This window comes from Anolis sagrei, chromosome 1 (assembly GCF_037176765.1).
Source record: "Anolis sagrei isolate rAnoSag1 chromosome 1, rAnoSag1.mat, whole genome shotgun sequence".
Lineage (NCBI taxonomy): Eukaryota > Metazoa > Chordata > Lepidosauria > Squamata > Dactyloidae > Anolis > Anolis sagrei.
The window spans coordinates 78,548,219-78,572,852 of NC_090021.1; the positions used below are offsets into that span (position 1 = coordinate 78,548,219).

General features: G+C 39.1%; 1 protein-coding gene across 1 annotated transcript in view; it reads right to left on the minus strand.

Annotated features, from left to right (window-relative positions):
- Positions 1-4,276: 4,276 nt before the first annotated feature.
- Positions 4,277-24,634, minus strand: part of HECA (hdc homolog, cell cycle regulator) — a 39,078-nt gene continuing 18,720 nt past the window's right edge. The window contains exons 2-4 of the mRNA XM_060753468.2: positions 14,610-15,650; positions 12,729-12,883; positions 4,277-9,157 (exon numbers count right to left, since the gene is read on the minus strand). Of these exons, the coding sequence (XP_060609451.2) occupies positions 8,993-9,157; positions 12,729-12,883; positions 14,610-15,650 (1,361 nt within the window). The 3' untranslated portion in view covers positions 4,277-8,992. The remainder of the gene's footprint in view (positions 9,158-12,728; positions 12,884-14,609; positions 15,651-24,634) is intronic.

Below are 24,634 nucleotides of genomic sequence, written 5' to 3' on the forward strand. Positions count from 1 at the left end.
TTGCTTTTAAAATACCTGTGACCAGGTGATAGCACTACAAATGCACAGCTTCTGCCCTTTGCCATTAAATAGCTTACCTTGTTTAAAGTAGGAAATATCAACAGAAATTTGTCTTATATCTTGATCTCTGCAGTCAAGTGATTCATGCTCTTGATCTCTGAAACCTGTTATTTTCTCAACTTCAACAGAAGGGCGTAACATAATTGGTGTTAGCAGATGCTATTGTTGGGAGTTAGACAGGAAAGCATTACGAATGCCCTCAATAAGTACAACCCTTTATGTCATACAAAATGGAATTCAATGGCCAAGCCATCTACAAAAGTGAAAAGCAATGTGTGCTGACTGTAGAATGTCAAAAACAGCGAGCTTATTTCTCTTACAACTAAAGTTTTCAAACATTTTGATAACAATAGTAATATTTTATCATTTCGTGCACTTCCTGTTTTCAAAGACTGACCTCCTAATCCCCTCTCCATAAACCAAAATTCATACACTGTGGCTTAAATGAGAACTCATTCTTTATGCCATTACTAACTGAACTGGAAGTCACGCAAGTGAGAATTGAATGCAGTCATGCAAATCTTTGTATTCTTAGTCAATATACAAATGTGTTATTAATATCAATATTTGTCTCTCTTGGCCCACAGTTTAATTGTCTGCTCCTCCATCTCTTCTTCACAATGCCCTTGTTAGAGACACTGGCTCAGTGCTTGCAAAAATAGCTTTCTTTTTTCTGTCCCAGATCAACTGCATGCAACAAAATAAAATTGCCTCACCTAATCTACATGCCCTTTTGCACAATGTAAAGCTTTATGCCCTTGGGGGGAGGGCACTAGGAAACCCAGAAAGCGAATTGCAAAGTTGCTAACAGATGTACATTGGGACTTCCCAGTGTTTACCAGAACCCACTTGTTGATTTCTGTTGTGCATTTGTCCCTTTGTGTAGCAATGAAGCAGTCTCTTTGCATAGTTACAAAGCAGTAGCCCTATACTGAATACAAATACATGCTGCTCTAACAAATTTCCAGCTGTATTTTGTAATTTCATGCTCTCATTGCCCTTTGGCACCTTGTTAAAGTATAAAGTTGGCAAAATCAAAGTTGACACTGTGCTTCTTTCTCTTCTTTAACCATCCCCAGTCCAACTCCACTGGAAATGGTGCAATGAACGCCTAAATGCCTATTTGGATGTATAGAAATATAGAGTGGTAGAGCTGAAGAGACCACAAGGGTACCCAGTCTAACCTCCTACCGTGCAAGATTCTATTTAAAACAGCCCAGAATCCTTAGTCAACATACAAAAATGTAATGACAACTTGCTTTTTTATCGTGTTGCACCCCATTCTTTTTAACCAAGAATATGTGAAAGCTCTCTGTACAAAGATTATCCAATGTAATCCTGTGTGATTATTACGTACAATGTAGCACAATATCTATATTCCTTCATTGTTAATTACAGCCAACCTCTAGTTAATTCCAGCCAACCCCTACACACTGCTAAGAAGCCACTGAGATCAATGGCAGAAAAAGGACCCCCGATGTACATCCACCTTATGCTGGAGATTGTTCACACACATGGGAATGTCAGGCAGATGCATCATAACTGACAGGGGAATATAAGCCTGTCAATTTCAGTGGCTATTTACTGGTAAGGGGGGAGTTAGGAGATATTGTGAATACACAGTTAGGGATATTGTGAATACACAGCAGTCATAAATGTGTATAATTTGTAACTGCCCAATAGGATTCTAGCCAGCATCTTAATTCACAGGATGTGTCTTCACAGATGCACCTTTAGACCATTGTCATTAGGTGGTCAAAAGTAGTCTTCAGATGTTTCTTCAACAGTTAACCAAAGGAACACCTAGCTCCCTTTATTACTCTGCTCTGCAGTTATTTACTTGAAGTGAAAAGAAGGATGTCCAGAGAGAAGTTTTATATTCAACTTGACTTGAAAGTATATGTCAACATTATGGCTAATATCTTATTGGGGACTTATGCCTTCCTAAGTGGTTTTATGTCTCAGAGAATTAGAATTGGGCAGTTCCACAGCATCCATATCCAGGAAGGGACTGCAGTTGTGTTAATACATATTGGAGCTTCCACTGTGCATCAGTGGAACACTCTTGATGGTGTTATACTAAACATCTTCCCAGGCCTTTGATCTTTGATATTGTTGTTTTTAAATTGTTTTAAAATTGTTTTAAATTGTTTAGAATTGTGTTAGTTTTTAGCCTGTTCTTGTAAGCCACTCCGAGCCCCAGGGGAGTGGCAGCATATAAGTTTGAATAATAAATAAATAAATAAATAAATTTACTAACATTTTTTTTTTAGCTCCCATGCTATGTCACAAAGCAGACATAAACTTACATAACACAGTCAATGGTAGAGGATTCTGGTCAATAATTATCACCACCACCCTGATTCAGGCTCAATTCAGGATCACATGACTACGAACTTTATTTTTGTGGGATTCTGGAATCCCACATCACATTCTGTTTGACCCTTATTAAGATAATTATGCAGATCCCCGGACAGAAAGCTTTCATAACAGATGACTGCACAACCAGAGGCTTCACAGTATAATATTAGCAAACATGTTAATTTGTTCAAGAGAGAGGAGTGTTGCATGAAAAAGAAGGCAATAAAATCAAGGAGAACAGAAACTCGTGTCAAAAAAGTAGTTAATATGAAGGGTAAAGTGGGAAACATGAGAACCTCCTGGAGTTGAACACAAATTCCAGCAGCTCTACCAATATAGCCAATGTTGAGGAATCCTGAAAATTATAGTTCAACATCTGCTGGGTCACATAACCCTCATCCCAGTGCAAGGTAACAAGTATTTTTGTATATGGTGTGAGTTTATGATTTTTTTTTTCATGTCAGGAGCAACTTGAGAAACTGCAAGTAGCTTCTGGTGTGAGAGAACTGGCTGTCTGCAAGGCCGTTGCCCAGGGGACACCTGGATGTTTTACCATCCTGTGGGAGGCTTCTTTCTTGTCCCCAAATGACAAGCTGGAGCTAACAGATGGGAGCTCAGCTTACTCCCCAGATTTGAATCGCTGACCTTTCGGTCAGCAGTCCTGACAGCACAAGGGTTTAACCCAGTTTTTAATATGGTACTGCATCAATGGATATCAGCCAAAGTTCAGGGACTCATATACAGATAAGTATAGAAATTATTTTTTTCTTCTGATATCAATAAAAGCTACCAGCGAGTGTGATACCACCTATGTGATAATACTAGGTTACCTTTTACAATCCTTTACCTGTGACATTGTGCTGCTCCAATGGCATCTGAACTGCCTTGTGACTACAGCAGTTTTTTTCTGAATTAGACTGCTTATATATAACATGAATATATATGTAACACCCCCCCCCCCCACATAAAAACGCACTCTCTCACAAACATTATTGAGTGCAAGTGTTGGTGGGGATGGGAGGTGATTACAAAGGGACAACAGTTGACTTTTGATTTCATCACTTGCACCTTTTATGAATACTAATAGAGATAAAAGAATGTGTCACACTTTAAAAGGAACATCAGTGCAGAGTCTCAGCCACTGTTTTTATAATATTCTGACATCTTCAGAAATGTTGAGAATCAAGTTCTGTACTATCCGTATAAAATCTGGTATGGAGAATCAACAGAAGAAAAATGTCGTGGTTTTATGAAAAGTTGAACTGTAAGCAATCACAATATGCAACACTGTTAGACATCTTTAGCCTCGACATGACATAAAATGCAGGCAGGTTAACCATTTGCATGTTTTTTGTCCTTGCGTAGATCTCTACATAATTTTCACAGTCCCTACTCTGAGTTTTCTTTTGTTCTTCCTTAAAGCCAACTCTTTCATTCCTAGACGCTACATTCATCTCTATCAACTCTTTAACTATCTTTGCAACCTCTTTAGAGTCAACCATTTGTGATATAAAGAGACATAGGTGTTTCAGGCCACTTTGGTCAAAGTTGCAATAATGGTTCTGCGATTCCTATTGGATTGCTTGGGTAATCAAATGTTCTCTGCAGTGCAACTCCCTGGGAGGTCTTGAGCCAGTAACAAGGTCTCACTCAGGAGGACTTTTGCAAAAATAGGATGATAAAACACATGTATCCCTCCCTGATTTGTTCAGAGGAAGAGTGGAAACAACTGTGAATACTGTAATAAAGTACCATAAATAAGCAGAGACTGTGAGATTCAGCTGTACAATGTACTACATAATGGTATTGTTCAACATCGTAACGTCTTGTTTACTCCAGGTCAAAAGAAACACAATCACAATGCAATGCAATTTATTATTTTAATACAGATAAATCACAACCAAAAAACACCACACAAAAATGTCATCATAACCAATTATTTTCGATTTCATCAACATTCATTTACTATGTACATCTTCTTTCCTCTGCAAAAGTGCAATCCAAAACTGGTTGGGATATTTTTCCATTTGAAAAAAAAGGCTGCTTGTCTGACATAGTAGGGCTGGCTTATAGCCTCGCAACACTTTGCCCCAAATACCTCGTACAATAAAATAAGAAATGAAAATAAACTCACTACATGTCTTCCTATCTAGAGAACACACTGACAGAATCACATGTTGCCTCAAACTTTGTTCTTGCTCTCCCCATTCAACTAACTTTATATCCCAAAGAATGGCAAAGGCATAACCTGACACAGGCTTCACAGTAACTCTTAGTTCCTGATGGAAGAAAACTTTTTAGGTAGAGTGCTGTGACAGCTCCCTCAGATGCTGCTTTTCACCTGGTTGGCACTGCTTCCCACTTCCACCTGCAAAGGAAGTGAGTTAGCCAGAGGTAGCAGCTCAAGAGCCTTTGCTTGGCAGGCATTCCTTCCAACAGAAAATGACAGCAGGAGTTGCATTAAGAGATAGGCAAGGAGCAATATCATGCTTTTGTCTTCTCCACTATGTGGTATGAGGGGTTATAGATTATAGGACTGAGCTATCCCTATTTGTAAGCAATGTGTAGTTCAAACTCCTATGAGTTTGTATATAATGAGAATTGTTGTCATTGCATTACTTTACAAAGCCCATCAATAGCCTCTGGTAACACTACGGTTCTGGGACTTAACATATGTGACATATCTGGGTGCTTCTGTGGCAGTAGCTATCACATAACCCTTGCTGTAAAAAGATTTTAAATTTTTCCACCTGTAATTTTTTTTTAAAGGTGGGGAAGTGGCACAATGGGAGCACAGAGCTATGCCGCCCACATGGAAATGTGGCTTAAAACAGCCAAGGCACTGTAATTACATGATGCCAGTGGCTGTGCAAAGCTGCCTATCACAATGACAGTACGTTGTCACTATCATAAGTCATAAGACCAATGCACACAGGAACATCCATAATTGTATATAATTTATCAGTAATTCTGTGTCCATTTTCTTTAATGAAGAAAGAAGTGCTCTTCTGTGCAAGACTTTGTTCCTGTTTACTGTACATGAAGCCCAATGATACTTTCTGCCCATATCATTTCATTTTTTTTCTGTACAACTCACTTGGTTTAGTCTGTAACTCTTAATCTATTTAAACTTTTATCCTTTAAGAGATGTCAAAATTCTGCCAGTATACACACAACATACACACCCCTCAGAAATCTACACAAAGGATCCCGCAGGTGGTATGTGCACATAATCATCAACCCTTTCATAGTACATACTTATGCACTGATTTCACTTTAACTGACATACCTGCATTCTAGGGAATCCTGGTGTTTGCAATTGGTGAGGCAACTGAGTTTTTTGGCTGAGAATGCTGAACACTTCTTCCTAAATTACAAATCCCAAAATTCCACAGGATGGAACCATGATACAACCCAAGACCATGATACCCAAAAGACTATGGCATTGGTAGTCCACAGTGGAGGGGAAGGAGGAATGATTCGGCCTCTCCTCCAAGCTTCTACATTGGCATCCTTCTTCAAAACTAGCTACAAGCAATGTTATGCATACAAAATGATGGGGCTATTTGTAGTTTGGAGAGTTGAAGCATGCCTACTAAGCATGCATATCAATGAGACCAGAGTTTCTATGATTAATTAATTTGTTTTGAAGCAAAGATGCAAGCTCAAAAGGACCTTCAGGCCATAACAAGTTAAATATATGATTACAGAACTGCCAGCATTCTTTTCTCGGTATGCAAAAATATCAGTGCAACATGATTGGAAATCCATGCAAAATTTAGAACTGTAGGCAGGATGCAAAGTGGAATATAAATAACACCTGAAATGGCTTTCACATAAATAGGAAGATTAGCAGAAAACAAGGAAACCCTTTAATTGCAGTTGACCTATTTGAAGTAATTCAAAACATTTTAAAAATAGTTTTGGAAATTAAGAGTTCAAATCTTCTATTTTAATTCAAAGAAATAGTATTATGTCAGCTATGCAAGCATTAATGTGCTTGCAGAGATGGGATACTTGAAAATCAAGCTGGAATTCTAATTTACCTGGCAGTACATTGTGTATTATTATAATTTTACTTTTTTGCATTCTTTGAAGGATTCAGATCTGCCATGAATAATGTTTCCTCTTAATAAACTGTACTTCTCCAAGCTGCACAATCTTCTATTATCTAATGTAGTTTCAGATGATTAGATAACAACACTTAAGGGTATGTAATCATCCAATGAGTTAGGGCCAAAGACTTGAAAACAAGCTAGACTCACTAGACCACTCTGATTGGGTCTTCTCATTGAGATTTGGATTGGGGCTCACCTCCACCTCAAACTTCCACCTCTCTAAAGAATGTTATTAGCTCAACAGAATAAATGGGTATCTAGTTAGCACCTACATGTTTGCCATATATAGCAATATGAATTCTACAAGAGGAATCTGGAAAAGGGTGGGGTGACTTGATCCCTCTCCCACACTGAAGTTCAATCCAAAGAAAATCCTATGTTTTGTCTTTCCCTTACTGATAATTTATAGATAATGATTTTACTTATACCTTTTTAGAAATAATATTACCACATTGCCATCCTGTATCCCATGAAAATCATTCATTTCTGCTAATCGAATGAAGAGCTTTGTACTAGAAACAAAAAATTTAGACTGCCAAGTTTTCAAACAAATTAATTTTCCTTTCTTTAAAAAATATGCAAAATGCTACTAATAAAACTCTGGAAGTGTTATTTAATCTCACTGATTTGTTTCTGTACTTTTTGTGTCTTTTAAGCCCTCAAACTAATGCCATATTTATACAGTTTAACAAATTATTAAATACCATTTCAAAATGGGTATCAAAGAGTAGGACTCAACTGTTTTAAATTAGTTGTATCCCCATATTTTATCCCTACGTAATTTATGGGCAGGATCCAGAAAACACAAAACTAATTCCACTAAGGGTAGTTTAGACTTCTTGTTGCTCTTATTTTGTTTCATTTTTTAAATAACATGCTTCTGAAGCAGAAGGGAATTTCAAAAGCTGTTTGTGATGCAACACAGAAGCTTGTTGTTCAGAGAATGAGTGAAGCCCCTTTCTGATCGCTAAGGAGTTTTTGGGATCACCTACTACCATATGTACTCTTTCTGTTGAGTCCATCATACTCCTTTATATATGAGTACACAAATACACACAACCTTACAGTAAGCGTCCGCCAATAGCTGAACCAACTGGGTTGTGTCCAGTGAAGAATTCTTTTATTTTTAAAAAAACAACAACAATATTTAATTTAGGATGCTCCAATCATGGTAAAGGAATAGCCTCCTGATTTTTCAATTACACATTTATTTATTCACAGGTATGGAGCAAAGTGAACCACCTGCAACAACATAATCCATTTAGTCTGGACTTGATTTACTGCAACTGTGGAATGAATGAAAACCAAAATGAAAAGAACTACAAGGACTGTGGTGCATGCACTCTCTTAACAACAGGTTTGCACAGAGCTAATCATCTTTTTTAGTACGACAGGAAAGAAGTAAAATGCTTGCAAAGGAGCTGAAGTAACTCAGCTTAGATATGCTATTTGTTTTGGTAGAAGCAACTTCCCTGACTGCTAGAATTACAATGTTAGTGGAAACAGTATGATCTGTCAGTGAAAGTAGTTGTGATTATCAAATATATACTCCAGGAAGACACTATGCAAAAATAAGATAATTTTTTAAACAGTGCATTTTCTGACATAGCATTACATTCATTTGTCAATGTTTAGGTTTACCTCATCAAACAGGACCTCTAAGTATACTAGCTAGCACTACTTATGCTATCAAGACCTGATCTTGCTCCCAGGAATTAGAATAGCAAATCCAGCAGGGAACAAAAACAAGTTTATCATATGAGCGAGAAATATACACAGGGACAATCTCATAGATGTGCTGTCTCTACAACCATACTTGTACGATCACCTGCCTGGACCAGGCAAAGCAAATGCACAGAGGATCTGAGCATTAAATGTGAGGTCTGTGGATTAAGCAATGGTGAGACTATGACAACATGAGATCCTACAATGTACTTCCTCCTCATTATATTAGACTGTGGAGTAGGGTAGACACAATCATGGAATACCACTTGACCTGGAACCAGTTTTGTAGGTATTCCACTGAGCTGGACAAATCCCTTTCCATTACATCAAGTTGTTTATGAGGTTTTCCTCTTCTCTCCCCAAATTTACCCAGCAAAAGACATTAAGAACCAGGTACTGGTCTTCCATAACATCTCCACATCTTCAGGTAACATTGCCCTAGTTTTTAAAAGGGAGAGAGAAACGTGGAATTTCCCTCCCAGCTTGGATGAATGTAAAGGAGAGACAGGGTGCTGCCTCATCACCAACTTTCACTGAAATCATGGCAAGAGAACATATATCTACATAGGAACACATGTACACAATCACACAAAGCTGCTGCTCTTTCTTTCTCTTAGAAAAAAAACACATTAGGTCCCCCTTCCCCTCACAGAACAGATCTTATAAAAGATATGTAAAATAAAAGGAACAATACTCATAAAATAGCTATTACTATGGCAAAGCTTTTGTCAATAAGCCTCCAGAACTTTAAAAGAAGAAAATGGCTTCACAAAATGGTAGTCCAAGTTGCCACAATGTGGACACTGCTGAACGTTGCTGTATTCTGAGAAATATTGCATTCCAATACGTACATCTATAACAGGTTTCCCACAATGTTTACAGTTCAGTCGAGCCTGTAAAAAAATGGGGGGGGGGGATAGAAAAGATTTTTTAAAAAACAGCATTTGCTACCATTGTTTATCAAACCACCTTGTTTAGTTATTTGTTGATAATATGGCATGAAAAATATCCATGGATTGTTGAATGCTTTCATGGCCGGAATCACTGGGTTGCTGTACGTTTTTCAGGCTGTATGACCATGTTCCAGAAGCATTCTCTCCTGACGTTTCACCTGCATCTAAGGCAGGCATCCTCAGAGGTTGTGAAGTCTAAGGACCTCACAACCTCTGACGTTTTGTCTGAGATGCAGACAAAACATCAGGAGAGAATGCTTCTGGAACATGGCCATACAGCCTGAAAAACTTACAGCAACCCAATATCCTTGGAGCTTCATGTTTTGCAATTGAGAATGCATAACTGAGTGAATGTGTTAATAGCATGTGTGAATAGCATATTTGTGTTGACTTCAAGATTGACAGATTTCTCATTTGTTCATTCATACATTCCAAAGATTCGAAGCAACAAACTGGAAAGGACTGTTTGAGGTGTTTTCATGTTCTGCCATCACTCTCTCTTTTAAACTATTGGTTTTCACAAGTTACTTGCTGTTTTATATAAAGAGACTTCTGTATGACATTAGGAGGACCTTTGGACCAGAAAAATAGCCCCCAAAGGACCACATGTGGCCTGTGGGCTGTACTTTGCCCACCCAGTCTAGTCCTTTAATGACCGAGTCCTAGGCATTTTTAAGTCTCCTTCTCTTGTGAAGGTTGCCATGCATATGTTCGCTAAAATGTGCATTGGTGCATACCTTCAGGTGAAAAAATCTAAAATAAGGACGACCCCTGCTGGCACAGTCCCTTCCCTAGGTGCATTTATGTCAGCAGAAACTGAAGGAGTAAAGATATTTGTAGTCATTAATAACGGGTAAGAATAAACTGACCCTTACTCCTGGTCCTCCACAACTCTGAAAGCAACATCATCAATGACAACAGCTGGTCAAGTGGAAGAGCAAATTATATCAGCCAGTGTTATTTATTATTTGACTTAGAGCCATAAATTACTGTCCGATACTAGCCTTAAAAAGATGGTCAGGAGTTATAAACTGCTCATTCTAAAGAAGTGGTTTACAAAAGGATTTAATATTACATCCCTTCCATTCAAATTCTGTGTGGCTCACAATATCCCCAAATCTGACAGGCGACTTCGAAAATGCTCCCATTCTCTCAGATTACGGGGTCAAAGACCTCTTGATTCCAGTTATGAGCCTAATCCAGTTTCATGAGCCTGTTTAGGATTTAGGATAAGATATATTTTGACTTACCCTTTTCTATTAGCTAGTAAGCAGCCTTGGTGGACACACCAAGATATATACAGTAGCAATATTTCTCAACAGCTAAGAGACCGCAAAACATGCCAGAAAAATACTGTTGGGCAATTTCAATTGCCCAATATCCCTGTATATTGTTATTTAAAATATTTTCTGCTACACACAATAACTTTAGCCATGCTGGTTCTTTTAAAAGAACATAAAGCTCTGTTTTTATTTATAAATTATTTAAGGTATTTGTATCCTTTTTCATAAAAAAAACATATAAAGTTGTTTGGAAGAAAATGCAATAAAATAAACTGTTAAAACCTGGCAAGAAAATAATCAAACAATGATGTAGCAGTCAAATATTCCATTAAATCATACGGGGACCTGGTAAGTACCCAGGATAGTAACAAGCAATTATGAGGGATATGAGTGTAAGCACAATGAATGATCTAAACGGGGAGATAATTCCACATTGTGGATGCTATGCCTGTTGTAATGTGACTACCATAAAGTTCAGTTGGCTGCAGTTCAATAGTCAGGCTTCCTGCTCTATGTTATATATGTAAGAGAAAGTAGTATCTCCAATAACTCAGTTAATTAACGATTACAATCTTGGGCACTGGTGCTAGATGGTGCTGGATGTATACATTCAGATATTCTTGGATGAGGCGATTCACTATGGTTTCAGGTTTTCTAGGGGATAAGAAGATAGAAAGCATATTTCGTGAGGGAGGGTCTTTCAGAAGTTGCTGGATTTTAACACCTTCAAAAAAGATGTTTTGAGAGAGGAGGTTGGAAACTCAAGTCAGAAACACAATACTATTTAATAACAATACAAATTTAGATGTCTGATAGCACACCTGAATATCTGACATGCAAATCCTTCAATAATATTATTATTATTATTATTTATTTATTTATTTCTAGACTGCCCTCTCTCCCTGAAGGGCAGTTTGCACATAGAAAAAGGCAAGTATTCAATGCCTCAGGAGAGTACGAACATATCAAAATAATACACAATAAAGCAACAGTAATAACAGTGAGCATATGACAAAGAATTAAGCATTATGATGAAAAATAAAACAAAACAATCCAGTAAGACAGTTAACTAAAACATAAGTAAACATTACAACAATTACCCTTAAAGCAATTTAAAATACAGTTACATTAAAATGGCTACGTAGAGAAATCCTTCCATTTTCCCACCTAGCATGTATATTCTCCCTATTTGGGGAAGGGAATAATTGCCAGAAATAAACATGCACAACACGGTTTTTCACTTCCTTACAGTTTTACCACAGAGCATAAGTGGTATATTCAAAACCAAATATTGTACTCACTTCTGCTGGAATCTTTATCCTAATTTTCCCTAAAACCTGATTCTGACAATGAAATAGTTCATCTTTCTTCTTACTCCACTAAGATTTAGTTTACAGTGCACAATGTCCAGTTTCATGTGTACACTACCATCTATTCCAGGCATGGGCAAACTTTGGCCCTCCGGGTGTTTTGGATGTCAACTCCCACAATTCCTAATAGCCTACTGACTGTTAAGAATTATGGGATTTGAAGTTCAAAACACAGAGATCTGAAGTTTGCCCTTACCTGACCAGTGCATCAGACAGAGGGCTTTCCTATCCCTGATGTCCTCCAGCTACAAGTGTCAAGGACTGAACTCCAGATGTAGGAGTTGGGCATAGACCCCCTCCATCAATTCCACCTCTCCAAGAACATTCAAGCTACTGGACTAACAACTGACAGCTCTTGAGATTAAAACAGGACTGGCAGTGTTTTCAACTTCAGGTTTTTTTTTCAGATTTTGAAATATCTGCATTTGCATAATGTACATAATAAGATGTCCTGAAAATGTGACCCAAGCCTGAACATAAAATTAATTTATGTTCCATACAAACCTTATATGCATACCCTGAATGTAAATTAACAAACTATATTTTTAACAATTTTTTGCATGAAACAAGTTTTAAACTGAACCGTGAAAAAGCAAAGGTGTCACTCTCTCAGCCATCTCATTTTGCATTTTAGACTATTTCAAATTTGAAATGTTCAGACTCTATATATCTTTAGTGTCAGCTTTGATCCCTAGGTTTTTTTCAAAATGCATACAATGCCAAGTCTCTACCATGAAGCCCCTCAAAAGCAAACATGACATCCAAAATTGTTTCCTTTAGCCAACTTCTGAATTGAGTCTATAAGTCACAGTAATTGAAACTAATTTGGCAAGCTCTGGCATCTTTCATAATACTAACCTGACAACATGGAGATGCTGCTAGAATGTCATATGTGTACATAGTTCCCAGTTGATGCCAGCTTCCATCCCATCGAGATTTGCATTTTATACAGATAATTTTGTGAACCCCTTCTAAACAGTCTACACAAACAGCATAGAGATGCATAAGCCTTCCTGTGGAGAATAAAATAAAAAGAATTATAAGGAAAAAAAAGATGGCACCTGTACTTATATTAAGTTATAAACAGAACACTGTTACACCTCAGCACATTTACATATTTGGTTAGGAAAAAAACAAGAAAGAAAGTATATATTCAGCATGCATAATATTTACAGCCATTTCCTATCAAAAGCCCGGGCAATTCAGTTTTTTCAGGCTTACTCTTCTGGCTCATCCTTTTTCCCAAACTGCAGGCAGCCTGAAACTCCCACAGCCAAATGTTCAGACATATTTTTGCCATGGTTTGCTCAGCCTTTTTTTAGATGCATCCTTATTGTTCCAGATTCTGAGATGGAAGTAAAACCGGCCTGTTTTCAAGAAATTTGGTTTTGACAAACTTTTGGTATACCAAATCAGATCTGTGCTATAAAAGTGCCATAACAATTTCTGTAAATGAGATCTAAGAGAAAGACAAAAAGGTGACCATCCCACCTTTTTGTTTCTGAATTCACAGATCACCTGGTTCAACGCCATCCACTGTCAGTGGCTCCCAACAAACTGCCCCTGACAGCATATGGCCCATAACAGACTGAAGTCTGCTCATCCCTGTTTAGTGTAATGTCCACACTCTAAACTAAAACTGATCTTAATGTTAGTAGAAACAAGCTAGCTTCATCAACTATGGTCTGGTGTGGTCTTGTTTACTAATAACATTTAATATAACTAGCTTGCCAGGTGCAAATGGCACAACTCCAGTTGCCCAATGATTGCTTTAAACTTGTTTAGGTATATTAATAGTTTTTTAATGGTTTTAATCATTTTAGCTGTTTGTTTTTAATAATTTTGATGTGTAATCCTATTTTAGTGTTTGTATTTTTTTATTTTCAAATTGTATATTGTATTGTTTTTAATGTTGTTGGCTGCTTTTGGTTTCTTTAAAGAGATAAAGCAAGATATAAATACATACATTAATTGTTCTTGTCATAACGTATTATGGTATAGCATTATATCCAAACTAGTCCATTATTGTATCTTATCTGCTCTTTGAAAACTAAGTAATATAATCTTAACCTTTAAAAACTAGTTCTGGATGTAGGTATTTGTGTGTGTGCATACCTTCTAAGTTCACTGTCAGCTTATGGTGACCCCATGAAGTTCATAGGACTTAAAATACCCTAAGGCATCAGAACCTGTCTGGTCTTGAAAGTTATGACAGACTCAGCCATGGAGAGTACTTACATGGGAGTTCTGGACAGCAGATCAATAATGCAGAAATGCTACTGAATTTTCTACTGAAATAAGATATAAATGTATCATTATTATTTCTGCAAAATCTTAAGACTTTCATGTTATTCTACTTGCAACTACATTCTTATATAGTCACAAACACAAAATCTTAAAGGATTTACAGAAGTCATAATGATATATTCACAAACACTATTTTATTTAAACTACATATAATTTATTTATCATATACAGTAGACGATCCTCACATATGCACACAGCCTGTGAAACCTTTTCTGGTTATTGACTTTATTTCCTCTTTATTTTACCTGAAGTTTTCTTTCCCTAAATCCTCAGACTAGGTGTAGGTATGGTCTTATGAAACAATCATATGATAAGATCAACAGAAAATATGCATGACACTGTTTTCCTGCATAAAATTGGCCTAGTAACAGGAGCCTTAAAATATAGCCTGATCATCTGAAAAATAAAACAGGACTGATAAGAACCCAGTACCTTGAAGATGACATGGAACATCATATTCAATTTCATCATGTCTTGATGGACTAAGAAACAGGGTTCCATCCACCAATGGAAACTGTTCAAATACTGGCAGTGCTCTGTGGCATAATGCACAGTTGACAACATTTCGGTGACTAGCACTGAGTGCCGCAAGAATGAATTTCCGAAGGTCTTCTCCTTGACCCACTTGGGCATCATCTTCCATCCGAACGTGAAAAGTGTTCAGTTTATGCCGGGGTATGTGAGTAAGGAGTTCAGACAGATCAAGCCTTCTCAAAAATTGTACAGGGGCATCAAAATGTCCTGATCTATGTGCTTGTAGTCCAGCTGTTCCATAATCAAAGTGAGCATTTCTGAACATGCCACTATTGGCCATGTTTTTCCTGTGAGGTTCTAGGTGAATGGCATTCTTCAAAAATTCTCCTAAGTATCGCGAAGAGCGGGGCCCACTGAAATGTGTGGGGGCAAGGACAGAGTAACCTGCTGGAGGGGACTGACCAGGAGAGCCACAGGGAGAACGGACTGCATAGCTACTGCTGGCACTGCTTTTCTCTTGAGAGTTCTGCCTATCCATCGAATGCCGCCGTTGGATATCATGATTCAAACCTTTCTGTGGTTTGTTGGCAGGCCGACACTTTTTAACATCTTCTGAGGACTCTGACGTTGATCTTCCACTGCTCTTTTCAGAAACAGATTTTTTCTTCTTTTCATCTTGCATTCGTTTTACCTGGTACCAATCTGTGTCTTTCTTCAAGTGGCCTTGCCCACATCGGCAAGAACAGAAACGAAAAGCAAGATCATATCCCTTCTTGGTCCACATATTTTGCCGACATTGTTTCTCATTCCAGCTCCTTGCTCTCCCAATGCAGTTAAACTGGGCCAAAATACTGCTCTCCCATTCATAAAAACACTGAAGGTGCATCCAAGTGCTGTAGGGACAATGTTCATTGTTGCATACCACTTTCTGGTAATCATCTTTTTCTAAGTCAACAGGCCGTCCAAAGCTACATATCAGTGGTGTAGCACAAGGTGCTTCTGTGGAGCACAAAACAGAGAAACAGGTCAGTAACATGATATGCAACTAAATATTTGCAAATTTTTATTTTACTAAAGAAATGGTTTGGTCAGACCAGTTAATACTAAACACATGCAGGTCCTGTTCCCAGTCTATGAACTGCAATGAGAAAACAAGAGTATGCATATACAGTATTTCACTTCATGGAAGTCTATAGCAAGACATTCATGCATGGAACTATAACTGAAATACTGTTGGGAATTTGCAACATCATAAACCAACCTACAATTGTGCAGTTTAGAACTGCAGGGCTGCACTCTGTTTTTATTCCCAGAAGAAGAATATTGCCACAAAGTTGTACGAGGGTCACTCCAAAAGTCATACACGACATTTCTTTTTCTAAATCCAAATTTCGTTCTACAGCAACTCTGGAATTCCCTACCCAGAGAAGCCAGAATGGCCCCCTCCCTGCTGTCCTTCCAGCAGAAGGCTAAAACCTTTTTATTCAGACAGGCTTTTAAAGAAGAAGGTTTTTAAGATCATGTCAGGGGTTGCTGTGGCTTTGTATGTTTTTGTGGATTTCATCTGAATTGTTTTTAATACTAGTGATGTTTGATACTGTTTCAATATTTGTCTATTTTAAATTGTATTGTAATGCTTTTAATGTTAGCCACTTTGAGTCTCCTTAAGGAGAGAAAAAGTGGGATATAAATTAACAAAATAATAAATAATAAATAATCTTTGCTATTTGCTGAAGGCACAGAAGAAACCTTCCTGCTTCTATTCAAATTTAATTCAATCCACTCCCGCATATAATAATAATAATAATAATAATTATTATTATTATTATTATTATTATTATTGTACCCCCACCTCCATCTCCCTGAAGGGACTTGGGGCAGCTTACATATGTGACTAAAACAACCCATATACTAAACACACAATACAATACAAGATAAAGCCAATAGCATATTAAAAAGTTTAAGCTCAAAACAGTGCCCAATAACCTATGATAAGAACTGTCGTAAAAAATACCCAACTGAAAACAGGAGAAGGGAATAGGATAATGCAAATTGTAGCTAATAAACTAGGACATGGGACAAAAGTGCACTGCTGTGGCATTCTCCTAGCACTACTCCAAGATGGCTGCTGTTCTTGATATCCATCAGAAGCAACACAATGTAATTGAGTTCCTGGTTTGTGAGAATGAACATCTACAAGAGACTGAAGAAGGTATATGGAGATGACACTGCCAATCGCAGTACTGTTAGTCATTGGGCACAGAGGTTATCTGGTTAAAAAGGGCATGCCAATATTCAGGATGCTCAATGAAGTGACAGACCACACACTGCGCAACTGACAATGTGGAGTGCATGAACAACATGGTTATGGCTGATAGACGTGTAACTATTGAAGAAATGTGACTCCAACAGAGCATTGTGGAATCAAGTATGTACAGAATACTTAAAGCTGCAGTTGAAGAAGGTCTATGTAAAGTGGGTCACAAGGAAGTTGACAGATGCACACAAGAAAACCCAAAAATTCATATGCAGCAATCTTTTGGCCCAGTATGAGAACAATGGAAACAAATTTGTTTCAAGAATCATGATGGGAGATAAAACATGGTTACAACATTCTGAACTAGAGACACTGCATCTGGAATTTTTGTTGCATTAAATTTGAATACAAGCAGGAAGGATTCATCTGTGCCATTGCAAATAGCAAAGATGTAGAATAAAATTTGGATTTTCAAAAACATGTTGTGCATTATTTTTTTTGAGTAACCCTCATACCATTGGGATCTTGGCACAAACAACCTGGCTATTTCACAACAGTCACAATATGTAGAAATGGGTGCCTTGTGCAATAGCAGTGCAATAAGAAGACGGCAATGGCTCCCAACAGACCCACACAGAGGGCACTGATAATCCAGAATGAAGGATTATCATGGAAAATCATGGGTACCCTGAGCCAAGATTCAAAAATGTTCTTACCTTTTGCAGTACCCTGTTGTTTGGTGGAAGCCCATGTTGCACAACAGGAAATTTTGTACAGTGACCAACTGAATATCATTGCAATTCTCTACAGTAGTTGCATATTCAAGTCACTGATATCTTATAAGGTGACAGTACTGGGAATTTAACCAACCAGCCTCCCTTTGACTGTCAACTTTCACAACCACCCATATAGCGTCTGCCGCAAATAGATCATCGGAGCTGTTTCGGGTTGTCGAAGAACTCCTTCACCCACCTGTGGTGGAGGAGACCTCTGACGACCCAGCAGCTCGGTGTCGCGATTTCGCACACCATTTTGCAGGTAAAGTTGCTCAGATACGCCTTGAGCTCGATTCCAATTTCATCGCAGCACCAGAAGAGGTGACGGAGGTATCTGCTTGTCTAATCTTGTGGGATTCTTTTAGGCTTGTTCTTCCTGAAACTGTAGAAGAGGTCCTTGGGGCTGTGAGGGCGACTACCTCGTCTCTAGACCCTTGCCATCTTGGCTCATTAAATCGGCCAAGCTTACATATCGGCCAAGCTTACAAGGAGGGGTTGGTTGATTGGTTTGTGTTGATCATTAACGCATTGTTGGAGCAAGGGATTTTTCCATCTAATCTGAAACAGGCTGTGGTTCGCCCACTCCTCAAAAAGGCTTCCCTTGACTCCACGGTGCTGAGCAATTACAGGCCAATCTCCAACCTCCCTTTTTTTGGGTAAGGTGCTGGAGCGGGTGGTCGCCTCCCAGCTCCAGGGCTTTTTGGATGATATCAACTACCTAGATCAGTCACAGTCTGGCTTCAGGAATGGTCACAGCACCGAGACAGCCTTGGTCACCTTGGTGGATGACCTCCGCAGAGAGCTGGACAGGGGGAGTGTGACTCTGTTGGTTCTCTTGGACATCTCAGCGGCTTTCGATACCATCGATCATGGTATCCTTCTGGGTCGTCTCTCTGGGATGGGCCTTGGGGGCACGGTTCTGTCGTGGCTCCAGTCCTTCCTGGAGGGACGAACCCAGATGGTGAAGCTGGGAGACGCCTGCTCGGATCCCTGGCCTTTGACCTGAGGGGTCCCGCAAGGCTCTATTTTGTCTCCCATGCTCTTTAACATCTACATGAAACCGCTGGGAGAGGTCATCCGGAGTTTTGGAGTTGGGTGCCACCTCTACGCAGATGACGCACAACTCTACTACTCCTTTCCATCTAACTCCAAGGAGGCCTCTCGGGTGTTGGACGAGTGCCTGGCCGCTGTGTCTATCTGGATGAGGAGGAACAAGCTGAAGATCAATCCTGACAAGACAGAGGTCCTCCTGGTCGATCGCAAACTGGATCGGGGTATAGGGTGGCTACCTGTGTTGGACGGGGTTACACTCCCCCTGAAGCCACAGGTCCGCAGTTTGGGAGTCCTCTTGGATTCATCGCTCACGCTTGAGGCTCAGGCGTCGGCGGTGTCCGGGAGGGCCTTTGCACAACTGAGACTTGTGCGCCAGCTGCGAATGTACCTCGCGAAGGCTGATCTGGCCGGGGTGGTCCATGCCTTGGTCACCTCTAGATTGGATTACTGCAATGCGCTCTACGTAGGGCTGCCCTTGAAAACGGCTCAGAAATTCCAACTGGTCCAACGGGCAGCAGCCAGGATGCTAACTGGGGCTCATTACAGAGAGAGGTCAACCCCTCGGTTTAAGGAGCTCCACTGGCTGCCATTTATTTCCCGAGCCCAATTTAAGGTGCAGGTGCTTACCTACAAAGCCCTGAACGGTTTGGGACCACCCTACCTGCATGACCGCATCTCCATCTATGAACCCACATGCTCACTTCAGTCATCTGGAGAGGCCCTGCTCGTGATCCCACCCGCGTCGCAAGCGCGCTTGGTGGGGATGCGAGACAGAGCCTTTTCTGTGGCGGCCCCCCGACTTTGGAACGCCCTCCCAAAAGATCTTAGACAGGCCCCTACATTGGCAGTCTTCAGAAAGAATTTAAAAACTTGGCTGTTCTGATGTGCCTTCTCAGATTAGGAACCCCATCACCAAGTCCTAGAAGCACTTTAGTAGAATTAAGATCGCTGCACACCGCACATCGCACTTACTTTATAATCCTACATTCCTCCTGCCACTTCAGCACTTTTAATCCTGTACCCACTGCTCTGGCCAGCCAGTTTTAAAGTGTCCCGATGTATTGTTATTGTTGTTGTTTAATTTGCTTAACCGTTTTGATTTGCTTCTGGTATTGTTGTTGTATTATGTTTGTTGTATTGTGTTTTGAGGCTTCGGCCTATGCGAGCCGCATCGAGTCCTACGGGAGATGCTAGCGGGGTACAAATAAAGTTAATAAATAATAATAATAATAATAATAATAATAACTTACTACTGCAACCGGGCTCAGCTTGGATTGCGGCCACTAGCTTCTCTGCTGATGCTCTACTTTCGACTCTGTTCCTCCTGCACTTTAGTGGAGACTTTTGCTTTGTTTTTGTTTAATTTTTCAGAGGTTTTTATGAAAACTTCTCTTAATTTTCTTGCTGACTCATGTTTATGTGATGTGTTTGTTTATTTGTATTTGTAATGTGGCATTGAATTTTGCTGCAATTTTGCTGCAGCCACTCTGAGTCCCCTTTGGTGTGAGAAGAACGGGGTATAAATATATTGGAAAAAAATAAATAATTTTGTGTCAGCGACATTGTTTTGTTGTTGTAAAATTAACCATTGCAACCTGTGGTGTGGGATCTGGGACTTTGTTTTATCTTTTATATGGCCAAGGTCTGTGTGGACAACATTAGGGAGTCAGACCTATCATAAATTGCAACAACATCAAAAATGAACAATTAAGAAAAACTAAAACTAGAAATGACTGTTACACCTACTTACAAGGGTTTTTTCTTGGGCGGAGGAGGCTGGGAGGGTCAAGGAATATTTTGTACAAACCACCTTTCTCCAGAAATGGCAAATGAACTTTTCTGAGAAAAAGGATTACAGGCAGATGTGGGGAGGCTCAGAAAGATGCCGGATGAGCTGAAGAACTGAACAAATGTCCTTGAAGGCCACATATAGCCTGTGGAGTGCACTTTTTTCATCCCTAGCTCATGTTCAAAGTTCCAGAAGACATACAGGTATATGTTTTCAGTATGTTTTCATGAAGACATCAAGACTATGTTTAACTTTGCCTTCCTCTTTACAATTCTAGCTCCTTGCAATTAGCTAGATATAGAAGCCAAGCACCTACACCAGGAGGTGTAATATAACACTCCACCCATGCAATTCTGTGTCCTTCTTTGCTCTAGCAACACTCAAGCCCTGGGTGGGGCAGCTGCTACTGTTTGCCAGTTGGGGGAAAAGGAAGAACCCGCTAATCTTGGTTCAGAGGGAAGTGTGCTCACAGACTGAATACACCCACCTTTTCCTTCCACTCACAGCCTTGCACCCGACACATTGTTCTTCTCTCTAGAGTCTCATCTCCCCACACACACAGAGATGCAGCCCCTAGCTTGTCAGATGCTGTATGAAAATTTTGGGTGGAGTGCAAAGACCAGAGAATTCAGTCTGTGAGCACACTTCCCCCTGCACCCCATCCAAAAAGAGACATGTGTGTGTATACGCCACACTTAATTGCATGTTTGCATGTCACCCAAGATCTGCTTTTCACACAAAAGCTTTTCAAAGGCTCTGTTCACATAATATGCACCTGACCTGTTAGCATGGTCTGCCCCAGTGGTTCTCAACCTGTGGCTCCTCAGATGTTTTGGCCTTCAACTCCCAGAAATCCTAACAGCTGGTAAACTGTCTGGGATTTCTGAGAGTTGTAGGCCAAAACACCTGGGGACCCACAGGTGAGAACCACTGGTCTGCCCTGTTTACCAGAATGCCTTCGATATTGAAAGGGAATGAGAGACTACTGTGGAAAGAGGGGGAATTGATGTCTTTCACCCTAATTAAAAAGAATCCATATCTCAATATCAACATTAATATATTATACGTTAAAAGATTGTTTTATTTCATCCAGTCATACCAACATAACGACTTCCAAGAGTGTTACCATCATCCCTACCAACATGGATGGGGATGACAGTAATTGAGGCCAACTCATGCAGAGAATGCCAGAGTGGGGAAGGAACTTCTAACCATAAAAATTAATTGAACACGTTTTACATAAACTGCTTTTAAGATGTCATGAATTCTCTAACCTGATCCTTTTAGGCCCCTTCTACACTATATCCCAGGATCTGATCCCCGATAATCTGGGACATAGGCGCAGTGTGGAAAAGGCCTTGGTTAGTCCCAACTGGAACAAACAAACCCACTCAATCAACTGTTGAAAGATGAATCAATATGTAAGTACATCCCATTGAATGGGTCAACTGTAGTTACAATTAACAACAGAATTCTGTATATCTTAAAAGAAAAAAACCCTATAACACATTTTTAAAACACATCTTAGAAAAACTACTTTTTAATACTAAAACTCCTGGAAGCTCCCAAATGGTATGCTTAGTGACCATGATGACTGAGCAATTCTGAAAGTCATTACTGTCTAAGAAATAATGACTCCCGACTTAGAAGAAGCAGTCCGTAAGCTAAACATTTTTATTGAAAAACCCAAATTAAGTAGGGCATAATCAAACTCATATTAATATGGTCTACCAACTGAATATGCACTGAAGAAGCTATTAAATTAAGTCAAGTCATATGGATCAAATCCAACTACACAGAACATTAATCTGTGTGCAGATGCAGCTAAGGAAAGCCAGGCCAGCGTGTGAAGATCTTTCCAAGTTTTCCATTTTAAAAATGCTTTGCATTCCTATGTTTGAAATTTCCCATGGCCTTTAACACACTTGAAGAACTTCAATCGGCTAACCCCTTTGACGCAAAAACATGTATTCTAATTAGCATTGATTCACAACATTAAAAACCTCAGCAAACTTTCAGAAACTCAGCTTCCTGATATGAAGAAAGTGGTACCTTTACAAAACTAATAGATAGGAGGAAATAAATTGGGTTGAACATCTAGAATAAGAACACTATGTGACCTAACTCCCAATCCCACATCAGAAGAAAATAAAATCTACGCATGCCCAAGGAAAATAACTGTTCAGGGAGGAAATTTCCTTTCACAAATTTCCAAAATGAATAGGCGCAAGAGCTTTAACCAGTTCAATCAGGCATGGGCAAACCTGGGTCCTCCAGGTGTTTTGGCCTTCAACTTCCACAATTCCTAACAGCCTCAGGCCCCTTCCTTTTCCCCCTCAGCTGCTTAAGCGGCTGAGGGGGGAAAGGAAAGAGCCTGAGGTTGTTAGGAATTGTGGGAGTTGAAGTCAAAACACCTGGAGGACCCAAGTTTGCCCATGCCTGAATGAAATATATTAGATTTACAGCCAGCTTAATTTTACAGAGAATTTTTCGGAAGGAAAACACAATTTTATCTTTTCACTATGCAGGGATCATAGCAAGCATACATACAGAAAAATATTGTATGTAACCAGTTTTAAAACACATCAGTCTTATTGTCAACATGCTACAATCATATGGTTGAGAAATTCATTGTTGGCCCTGATGTTTTGTTTCGTATATTGTTTAATGTTGTTGTTTTTTATTCTGTTATAATGCTTCTGTTATTATTTTGTTGATGTGATTTTAATGTGTTATTTTTTAACTGTATTATTGAGCTTGGTCCCATGTAAGCCGCTCTGAGTCCCTTTGGGGAGGTGGAGACAGGGAATAAAAACAGTAGTAGTAGTAGTAGTAGTAGTAGTTGTTGTTGTTGTTGTTGTTGTTGGAAAAGACCTTCAACATATCACATAGCTGTTCTAGTCTCTATTTGAAATCGTTTTAGCACAGACTTCTTAGGGCCCTTCAAAATATTTGTCCTCCTTGTTTCCCCTTCCTTTCCTACTTGTCATCGTTGCCAACTGCATCCCAGCCTCTTTGCCTTGTGCTTGCCATTTCACTGTCTAAAGTTTAGATTGTAAATTCACTGGAAAAACAATTGTATTTTTCTTATCTTATTCCATGAGACATTATATGAATAAACAAAGGATATCAATCTTCAAGGTGAAACTTGGGTAGTTTTGTAAGAAAAAACTCAGGAAAATACTAGACAGGAAAAAACTGAAAATGTTAAGGTATTATTGTTTTTGTATTTCAAATACAGCAGAAATTCAGCTTTTCAAAACAATCTTATTTTAGGTATGATCTAAATTTACTATGGACATATTAAAGGAAAATGTCCACACAAAATGAATGCATGGCCCTATAACGAAGAAAACATAGCAACAAAGACCAATTCTTTATGTAACAAACAAGCATGTGAACTGTATCTAGTTTTGGAGATCAAATATTTCAAGAAATCATTGTTATATTCCTACAACCTTGACATAGGATCAGAAGTGAACAATTGTTCATAGACATGAGGATCCCTTCTTCAATTCCAGAAAACAGCTATATTTTACTAGGTAAAACATTGAAGGTTTATGTATCTCCTGTATTCCCTGTATTTTTATATCAATTGTCCATGTAAACTGAGCAATTCTAAGATTAATGTAAATGGCTACTTACCTAACAAATAATATCAGTGTTTATCCCCCATTTCATGGGGTCGGAAGACCTACCTAGAAAAAGTTGTCCTCCTACCATCAAAAGTATTAGGTACTTGGTTTAGGAATAACATTATTTCCTTCACAGTGGAACCCTCATATCCATGGGGAATACATTCTTCTAGTTACCGCGGAAAGAGAAAACAATGGATCAATGTGAACGCTATTGAAATCAAGTCCACCAGAAGTTACCATAGAGACACCATGGAGGACCTAAAAATTCCTAGAGATGAAACTTCACTAGAAATGTCCTAGGTCTTCCAGGTGTCTCCATGATAACTTCTACCAAAAGCTTGACACAAAATCGTCTGGAGAACCTAGAACATTTCTAGAGGCCATATTACGAGTAGAATCATAGAATCACAGATTTGGATGAGACCACATGGGCCATCTAGTCCAACCCCCTGCCATACAGTAAAAGCACA